The sequence below is a fragment of the Phaethon lepturus genome, unplaced genomic scaffold (assembly GCF_000687285.1).
Source record: "Phaethon lepturus isolate BGI_N335 unplaced genomic scaffold, ASM68728v1 scaffold17007, whole genome shotgun sequence".
Taxonomy (NCBI): Eukaryota; Metazoa; Chordata; class Aves; order Phaethontiformes; family Phaethontidae; genus Phaethon; species Phaethon lepturus.
In genome coordinates this window covers 62,651-72,836 of record NW_010554208.1, presented here as the reverse complement: position 1 = coordinate 72,836, position 10,186 = coordinate 62,651, and the positions used below count along the sequence as shown (strand labels likewise).

At 46.2% G+C, this 10,186-nt stretch overlaps 1 protein-coding gene across 1 annotated transcript in view; it reads right to left on the bottom strand.

Annotated features, from left to right (window-relative positions):
* Positions 1–874: 874 nt before the first annotated feature.
* EPB41 (erythrocyte membrane protein band 4.1) overlaps positions 875–10,186 on the bottom strand; it is a 47,212-nt gene continuing 37,900 nt past the window's right edge. Inside the window, exons 15-19 of the mRNA XM_010291784.1 lie at positions 5,280–5,408; positions 3,491–3,592; positions 2,959–3,039; positions 1,990–2,097; positions 875–1,081 (exon numbers count right to left, since the gene is read on the bottom strand). Coding sequence (XP_010290086.1) covers positions 1,999–2,097; positions 2,959–3,039; positions 3,491–3,592; positions 5,280–5,408 — 411 coding nt within the window. The 3' untranslated portion in view covers positions 875–1,081; positions 1,990–1,998. The remainder of the gene's footprint in view (positions 1,082–1,989; positions 2,098–2,958; positions 3,040–3,490; positions 3,593–5,279; positions 5,409–10,186) is intronic.

Genomic DNA, 10,186 nt, shown 5'->3' with positions numbered 1-10,186 from the left:
GTTATATGCCCTTGTATATGGGCAACATGTAGCTTTAGCACTGTGAGGGGAGAAAAAAAAAAAAAACAATCCATGACTTAGAAAAAAACACCCCTAATTTAAAAATCATGAACACAAAGAAGTGAAAAACTATGACACTGAAAAAAAATCAGTTACTGTGAATGCTGCATAAGCCTACCTTAATAGCATTCCGAGTCCAAACACCTTAAACGCACACTTCTATGGGCTTTTTAATTTAATGGCATCTAGAAAACACAAACAGGTAGGTAGCACTCGGCAGAGACACGTAGGAGGAAGGCAAGGTGCTATCACAGTCCTCTTAAAGCTCTAAAATTCACAGTATAAGATACTTGAAGCAACTTCCAGTATTCCTTAAATCTAGTCAACTATTAAGATGTGTGCACAGGCTACACCACAAAACCCTACTGTGTTCACACATCAGGGGCCAAACCCAGCGGGGAGGAAACTCGGAGCGAAGGCAGCAGCTCTGCTCTGCACGCCCAGGTATCATGGCCGGAGTTTCAAGCTCCCTAGAGCTAAAAAAAACCCAAAAAATAAAAATCAAGAGGCAATCGGAAACGCTGCACAAAACTGAAGTCTGACTTTTTAAACTGACTCTCCCGGCAGAAGGACCCATGGCTTTCTGAAGGCGCGTACGGATCCCGCACTCGGAATATGCACGGATGTGGCTTATCTCCGTTATCCCTGACGAGGCGGAGGGAATACGACTTAAAACAGCGACCCTTTGAGCCCTGCGAGGTGTGTGGGGGTCTGTATCTGAAGAGGCTATGCGTGAGAGGGAATGCAAAATTGAAAACCTGTAAAAAATATTCAGTACAGTTAGAAATATGGCATACTTTTGTCACGATATATAAAAAAAAAACTCAAAACCCTATATCCAATAGGATCCAGTGGAGTCTGGAAAATCCCAAGTAAAATGTCAAAGCGCAACTCCTAAGAAATGATACGAATGTCTCTGAGCGTCAAGTCTTGTAAATCCGAGGTCTTTGTGCTCCAGGTAGTTTCTTGGTAGTTTTGCTGGGTTTCTTTTTCCTGGTGTTGTGTCTGGCAGGAACGCTTCCTAGAAAGAGGGAAACACCGTAAGTTCCGGCTACTAACAGCCAGCTTTCTGGGAAAGAGAGGAACCTGCTTCCCTGAAGCCACAGGAGAACCGAAATGGGGAGATGCGCTACCATCAATAGCAGGTGTGAATTCAGGCTCAGAGGCGCCTGGCACAAGCAACACCCTCCTGCCATCCCTGAAGGACCACATTTTAAGAGCTGCAAGTCCAGGAACCCTTAGGAGACCTCTGCCACTTTTATTTAAGTTTGGACAGTCAGAAAGCTCAACCACACTGTCTGTTAAACCACGCAGTCTCTCCTCCCGCCTAACAACTCCTTGATCCCGCTCCCCAAGCTCTGCAAGCACCAGCTTTGCTGGGATGAGGCAGGAGATAAGCAGGGCAGCGCACAGCACTGACTTGGGCAACACCAGCATCACCGGCGCAGGGCAGGAGGGGCTTTACAGCGCCGACGCACAGGCAGAGCTCCTGGATTCCTCAAGCAGCTCTTTCCCAAGACCATCAAAACTGTAGAAAAGGGATCTTTCCAGGAAAGCCAGGAGCCTGGGGTCCAGCTGAGGGGCTACCGGGCACTGGTAGAGGCAGGGGTTTACATGAAACCTATAGCTCAGTGTGCTGCTGGTGCATCGAAGGTGTTTGGCAAGGCAAAACAGCCTCATCACAGGAGCCACGTAGCTTCTTTTAGACTTTTCTGGCTCATTTTCACTGCAGGATTAGTCTGTGTTTGTGACTGCTTCACCAGCCTTAGATGATTTAATAGGAACAGCCTGAGCAGGGCTCATCAGTAATAATTTTACTTAAACTTTGACCGTATTTAGCCAAACCTCGCTTGCACTGAGATCAAGCCCCCTGCCCTGGGAGGGGAAAGCAGCGCCCGTCACTCACTTGTACGTGGTCTCCCTACTTACACGGCCTCGCTACTCCTCTGCGATCTCGGTCTCCTGGTGCACAACCACTTTGGTCACCGACATGTCCGGGTGCTGCTCCTTCGCTGCCTTTATCGCCTGCGCTAGAACCTGAAAGAGACGACGTTTCAGAGCACGTCCCCGAGGACCCTCGGGGACAAGAGACTATTTCTAACTCTGGGGAGAGAAAAAGAAAAGCGATTCCACTTCAGCAGCACAGTTTGGTGACTTTTGGTAGTATTAGATTATTCCTGAAAGGAAAAGCTGTTTTCTAAGAATACACTACATCTCTCCACTGCCCCATGGTAGAAGATGGATGAGAACAATTAAGCAAACCCTGTTTATTCTTCCAGCAAGTGTGATGAGAACATTTCAGACATCTTCTCAGACATTTTCTGTTGGAATTAATAAACTAGTTCTTGTCGTACAAATATTCTCCAGCCCCATGATACTTCAACTAAAATTAAATTCAAAGTATAATTCTCTGATGACAAAATCATCACTTCCAACACACGCTAGAGGCCAATGAGGCTGACTCATCAGAAAGGTTTTATATAAAGCCAATGAGATTTAATGCAGGTGCTGAGTGCTATGAAACGACTTCTGGCACTATATGGCAGCAATAGCGCTTCAAAGTTACTAGGCATTTAATGCAGATCATCCAGATGTCAAGGAAACAATTTATTTCTCTTTTTTTTTTTTGTGTGGATTTTTTTAAAAAATTGCATTTGGCCAAAACAATTCTGGAATCAAAACTTTGCTGCCAATACCAGTTTCAGAACAGAATTAAGCTTTGCTGGCCTAGAGGTCCATCCTGCCAAAAAGGAATTTATTACTGCAGTCAGTTTTCTTTCTGCCCCAGTAAAATTTCCCTAGGTTGTTCTCTGGTGAAGTTGTCTTTGGAACGGCAGCCTGACTGTCTAGTTCAGGCCAGCACTGAGCAGCTCTTCCGGACCGCATCCAAGCTCCTACCTGGTCGTGGTCTACATCTGCATCTCCCGTGATGACAATCCTCTTTTCAATCCGTGTCTCTGAAATGCCACCTTTAACAGTCTAGTACAAAGGAAAAAAACTGTTAGTCTAAAAGTGAAAAGGAATTCGAGTGCGCTGGGGCTGCCTGTCTAAAGACGGTATCAAAAACAGCGTTATCAAATACTGCTGTCATACCGCAGTATCAGAATCATGGGGGGAAACTGCCACTGCTCTAAGAAAAACCGTCAAATACTCATTTTCTGATAACTGAGCTGGAGCAGAGCTTTGTCTCACAGTACGGTTCTTTCCCACTGTCCCACAGGACAGTCAGAGCCCGTGTCCACAGACTGCACTGCACTTAATACATAATCCACAGTCTTAACGCAGGCAAACCTGGGACCCTCGTGCTTCGCTGCAGGTATTAATCAGATTTTTTTTGAAAGGAACTGGGGTTTAACCTTTTTTTTTCTGTTATTCAACTCCGCCCCTCTCTCTATCATGTTGTTGTTTTATCGTGTTCCCGTGCCGTTACCTTCGTGATCTGCGTGGTGGTGGTGCTGCTGGTGGTTTCCGAAGTGATGGTCTGCGCAGTCAGCAGGATGCCAGGGTCTAAATCCCCATTGCCACCGTCTGTCTGTGGGACAGAACAGGCCGTCAGACTCCGTGGGCAGCGTGGACAGACACAGGGTCTCCACACCAATACAGCAGGACGCAATCCGAGGACAGAAACCCCAGCGGGGGCCGGGGGGAGCCGATCGGCAGCCGGCCGAGCTGCGCCCAGCTGCGCAAGGAGTCCGCAGGTCTCTGAAGGCTCGGCACAAAGCCCATGGGCTTTAAGGCTGGAAATGCAGGGATCCACAAAATCACCCAGGCAGGACCTATGACAGCGCTCATGGGCTGGGATATACCCAAATCTGGGTACACTGCGACGCCGGTCATGCTCCTCCGTGCCAAGCTGCATGCTTTGGACCACAAAGGGAGACCAAGGCAGACACCTACCCCGAATTACATCTGCCTGGATCCGTGGAGGCTCACAAAGCCAGAGAGCACAATCTGACTGAGAAGGTACTTGTTACCCTTCCTCTCTCCTGACAACACCGTGCACATCACTTGCTTTAAACTCTGCAGAAGCAAGTCCATATACCTGCTGAACTAGGAACAACTTCCTTTATAGCTGGTTACTTGGTTCCCATCCTGCACAACTCCACCTTTCAAGGTCTGCTGAAAAACCTAAAATAAGTCATTCTGCCAGTTCATCCTGGCCGTGCTGTCCGTGTCTCCGTTACGGTGCACCGCTAACGAACGCTGGGCAGCATCCCCAGCACGGTGGTGGGACGATATCTGGAGTTACCACAAGGTGGGACCATTTTCCACAGACTGGAAGAAACCTCATGGCACATCACAAGCCGAGCAGACTTCTCCCAGCCCCAGAGCCGCGCTTTGCCTTTTCATTTCCCAGTTAGAAACAGCCACAGCAGTAACTGGAGCAGAACTCCTCTCTATTCATCCATCCACTCGCTGAGAAACAGGGCGATGCTCGCCACCGCCCAGTGCAGGCATGCCTGAAAGGCCCCTCTACTCCTGCAATGGGGGACGATGCTGAGCAGCCACGGGATTCCTCAGAAATCCCAAATTATACAACTGTGGTCCATGGGCTACATCCCACAGTCACTGCACTCCAGCACCAGAGCATGGGCTGCTTCCAACAACCACAGTTATGACAAACCCAAGCTAACAAAGGCTCCAAATTGTCAAATACATCAATAAAACCTATTTTAGACTGAGGATTAATTTTAACCTCAGTAATGAAACCATACCTGCATATGTTGGTAGTGCTCCACCAACATTTCTAGTTTCCAATCACCAGTTACCAACTTTGGTTGCATTTTATGTAATACTTTTGGTTTTCAACATCTGTTTCAGGGTTGAAACCTAAAAGACAGTCTAATAATTTATAAACCAAGTTCTGAAGAGCTAGGAAAGCCAGGGAAGGCAAGAGAAGGCATCTCCTGCAGAAGAAAGGTCAACTCAGGTTAACTCTGTACAGCCTAATCTACATCCCAAAGCCACCAGCGGCTGAAGGTAAATTCTGTTTGCGCACTTGAAAAAATAATTAACTCTTCAGGGACAGTAAAAGCACTGCTCCTCTGAAAATACCAAATGCACCTGGAAATAGCGTCCACAGCATCAGTGAACTTCTGCGCTGCGACTCAGACGCTCGGAGAAAGGCAGGTGCTGCTGTCTCATCCGGAGCATTCAGAAACAAAATACTTACTTGAGTTTAATTAAGGCCCTGCAAAATTAATCAGAACACACCTTACCTGTGCAGCTTCGTAGGTGATGGTCTTTGTCTCCGTGTGGACGATGGGGACTTCTTTCGTGGGAATTTCACTTTTGACGGCGCTGGACACGTCGGAGATGGTGACTGTCTGTGTCTTCACTAGCGGTGGCTATGAGACAGGGTTAAACACATCTCCGTAAAGACCCAGTTAGCATTTCCACATCGTGACCACGTTGCTGGCAAATGTTCTGACACTGATCTGATAAAAGCACTGTGGGAACCAAGGTCAACCTAGAAATCTTTGGTTTTAAGCCTCTGGTACGACACACTGCTCAGAGGGCAGAGATCATGTGTGAGGATTAAACAGACAGAAAAATCCTCCAGACCTTCACCGAACACCGTGCCCTCAGGTCAGCCCAAGCGAGGCATTAAGGGTTTAACCGGTGTGTCACAATACCACGAAGAAACTGCCTCCACTGATTATTAACTTTCTAATTACTAGAAGCTCATTGCCTGATGCCAGTAAAAGATGACCCTCATCTGCTGATGACAGTGTCAAGACTAACACAAACCTCGGGCAAATAAAGACTTGATCCCAGCTGAGAAGCTTTATCCTGACTGCAAGTGAAATACTATATTATTTAAGAATCCTCATCAGGTCCTACGTCTTTTATTAAATCAATGTCAGACAAAACAGAAACATGACATCTCGAAAGAGAAATGGGGGGAAGAGAAATCAGTTGTTCCACCACCTGATAATTATCCAGAAGACGGAGTTAGTTCAGACCCACAGTGTGTTCCCAGAGGGCTCGATTTCTGCTCACCATCCCCAAACCTGGCAGATGCCACCGTGATCGTTAGCAGGGGAAGTGGGCACCTATTTGACTGTAAGCAATTAATATCAACACTGAAGCTGGCAAAAGTATCTCCAGCGGTGGGGAGCAGAAAGGGGCCATCAAAGCCCACGTTCACGATGTAAAAGCATGTTTGACAGCGCTTCAAATTTGCTCTGCTGCGCTAAGGCTCAGCCTCCAGTACAGCAGGAGACGGCAAAAACCTTAAGGAACTAAAATTACATGCCTTTGGAGCCTAGATATTTCCCTTTTGGGGGATGCAACAGGATGCTTTGATCAAAGAAAGGCAAAGGGCGTTGCGCTGCGGCAACTGTACCTAATGCAGAGATAAATTGAGAGGGGCTTGTCTTTAACGCAAAGATAAATTGAGGGGCTTGTGTGCGCTGACTGCGGGAGATTAACCGGCTAATTAGCTCCAAGCACGAGTCCAAGCCAAGCAAAACTCCTCTCTGGGTCCGTGGCATCTGCGTGCTGCAGTGTTTGGGTTCCCGCTCCAAAGCCAGCCGGGGGTGTGGGGAGCAGGCGCGGGGGCTCACTACCTGGAAGCAGCGAATGACTGCCGGCAGCCCGTTAGCAACATCCGAGTCGTGACACTCGCCATTTAGCTTTCTAAAGGCAAAGCTGTCTTCGCCATCCTCTGCCACCTCCTCCTCTCCTCCCCAGGGCCGCCAGGGAGGTGCGGCAGGGCTGGCGGGGGGCTCCGGCTCAGAGAGCTCCGAGTCCTTCTCCGCATCCGCACAAACCCCCTTTCCATATCTCAGGTCCTCCGCGCTCGCGGGGAGGCTGGGAGCTGCCGCCGCCTCCTCCTCCTCGCTGCTTAGGGAGGAAGCACCAAAGTCACGGCTGGGAGAAGGCTCTGAGGCGGGTGGCACTGGGGTCTCACTAAAAGCTACCGACTGCTTTGAGCCCTCCCACGCCAAGCCAGTGTTAACACTGCTCCTCTCTGGCACTGCAGCCACATCCTCTCTGGAGAGAAAGTCACTCATTTTCTAAAAAGAAACGAATACACAAAAAAGGCCAGAGAGAGAGAGAGAGAGAGAGAAAGAGAGCGTTAGGGAGAACAGGAGGTCATGAAGCATAAAGGCAAAACATCGGTTTCTTATAATACATCACATCTCCAGTAACGCATGCAACAGCGGTGGGTTCGGACACTTGAAAGCTTGAAAACCTTTGTGCTGTGCGGTGTATCCAGGGCATTTATTGACACGGCCTTCCTGGTACATTAGTAATTCACTCTCATACAGTTTAAGGGATTAATATTAAAAACAACTCTCTGCACCTAAAGGAAGAGCCACCACTAAGCACTTTTGGCCCAGTTTGGAAACAGGAATAATTTCAGTGTAGCAAGTGGGCGCTTGTGCATATCCAAAATTCACACGTGCAACAAAACCCACGGACTACACCAAAACCGTACCCCAATTCTGCCTTTCACTCCGGGAAATATTGCACGCTGGGTTTTAATTTGCACATGGAGGTGAAGAGAATAAGCCCAGAATTAGTCTGTACGATAACCCGCAGAGCCTGTGCCTTGCTCTCTTCCTCGCCCCCGGGAACGCTCACACCTCTGAGCACCCTCTTTGCTGTTGCAGACTCCGGGATAACAACCACAGACTTGTTATTATGGCATTGATAAAATTATTGTAAGAATTTCTACAAGTTAGTATTGAAATCAACTGCTTCAGTTACCGAGAGGTTACCGAATTGACAATGCAGTTTGGTCATCTGAAAGAATTTCTATTATTTCTTCTAGACAAACCAGTTCAATTAACTTGCACAACTTAGCACAAAACTTTTCAGCTGAGGAAAAAAGAAATGTGGCTTTAAACTGGAAAGCCAGATGTTCACGCCAACGTGCGCTGACCCATTGCCACCAAGCATGCGGTTCCGTCGACTGCTCAACAAGCTGCATCTGACCATTTATTCGGGACTACCGAAATATTTGTAGCGTACTTTATCCCAAAAGCAGTTGGCGCGTGGAAACCTTTGCAGTAGCTAAACCTCCTGAAAGTAACAACATAATTGGCATTAATGATGGCGCGTGGGAGAGAAGACACGTAATGAAGCAACTCAGCCCTCCGAGAAGCAAGCAAGCATGTCTCGAGCATGCGTGCCAAGCCAGAGGGTTTAACTAAGGCTGGTGCTATTCTGCTCTCCGTTCAGCTCGTTAGCAAGGTCTCAACTAGGTCTTCTCACATCTCTTGGGAGCCCTCTAGCCAGGAGGGAAGCAACAGTGACAGAAGAGAAGAGAAGAGTTAAAACATGAACAAGACAGAAAGCTTTAGCAAAAAATCAGCCGTTTGCCCAAGTACCCGAGTAATGAATATTTCATATGCGCAGAGAAGCAGCATTTCAGTCACCAGCGGCGAATGATGGCTGCAGTCCTGCCCTGTGCCAGAAATTGTGTTTTTCTCATTATTGACGTGGAAATTTGCCTTCAAGGAAGGGCAGAATAAGCGCTTACGGGCACCTGCATTTTTACACATACCGAAGTTGTCACATCACCCAGCATCGGGGAACAAGGAGGGGAAAAAACCCAGAGGGAAGCTGCTTAATCAATGCCATTACTATTTCTTTTCAATAATTAACTTCACAGTTGATTTCTGGTAACTTTGTATAAAAAAAGCCACATATCTGTTCATCCAAAAACAGTGATTAAATTTTCATAAAAGCATAGCAAGTCCACTTTGTCAACCGTTACTCTAATTGTGGTGGTGATATTAAGATGAACAAAAACTGTTGCCTCGCTTTCTATTAAGAAGATTCTCTAGGCAACCAAAAACTGTAATTTCTGCTTAAAATGTGAGGTCTGAAGCCTGTGGGTTGTCTGGTACAATGCATTTTCTGTACGCTAGAGACTTTCACCCTGGTTGACCTCATCTAATGGCACAGTTCAGCAGTACATTAAGAATAGGAGCTGCTTTATGTAGGAGCAAATAGATGCTTATTTTAGTATCATTTCAAGAAATGACTCTTCCTCCTGGCTATTTTTCAGTTCCCTGCTTCTTTATGTTGCAGATCGATTACCTAGAAGATTTCTATCCATTAGGACTTCCAGCCTCTTGGGTTTCTCTTAAGTTCTTGGGATATTGCTTAGGAAAATGCATTTAATGGGAGTGAAGGGACGGCCATCAGCACTGGGATGATCAGGTCAGACTGCACACACAGGGAAGTGTTATTTCTGATCAAAAACCACTTCCATACGTGCTCCTCCAAAGGTATATCCAGATCCCACCCTCACTTTGCCTAACGCAAGATACTACACCGCAATATTTCACGAAACAGAATAGGAACAGAGGTTATCGGCTTCGATCGCCCATATCTTAATCTTGCTTTAAAACCTGAATTTATATACTGATCTCTCCTTAATTATATACGCTAAATCTTGCAAATTAATCACAGGATCTCGAGAAGATGCAGTACATCTTCTGGAGTTTAATGGAAAGTGTCTTAGGAGCAAGATTTCCTTAAATACCAGCTGGGGCACTACTTCAACCAAGAGGAAGAATGAAACCCACATTTAAACAGATAAAACAAAGCAGATTAAGCAACTAAACAAATGCAGATCTATTTAAAAGCCAAACATTTGTATCCAGTCAAAACAACTTCCCGGCTCCCTTTCGTATACAGAAAAATAATTTGCATTTTGGAAGTATCTTGTATGTTAAAAGCATAAGGGAAGGGAAAAGCTTAAATGAAGCCTATGGCATACATATACTGGTCGTCAGTAGAGCCAAGTGCGGCCATAAACATGCAAGCTGTAAAGACAGAGCGAAATCCTGATAAGATCAACTGGTCAGAAGCACCTTTTTTCTTGCCTTTCTATTCCACTAGTAAGAAGACAGACTAATTGAAAGGAATCTCTTTCTATATAAAATTGTCTATTTACACACACTTTTTTTTTTTTTTTAAGAAAAAAATCAATGTTTCTTCCTCTATATAAAAATGCGGTTTGCATGTAGGCTAGAAAAGATTATCTTTTTATAAATAAAAAAAAAACCCAAACCAACACACACCCCCTCTAGGAATTTGAACATCTGTTACAAATTCTGATCTTATCAAGATTTATTTTAATTTGCAAACGCAAAGGCATTCC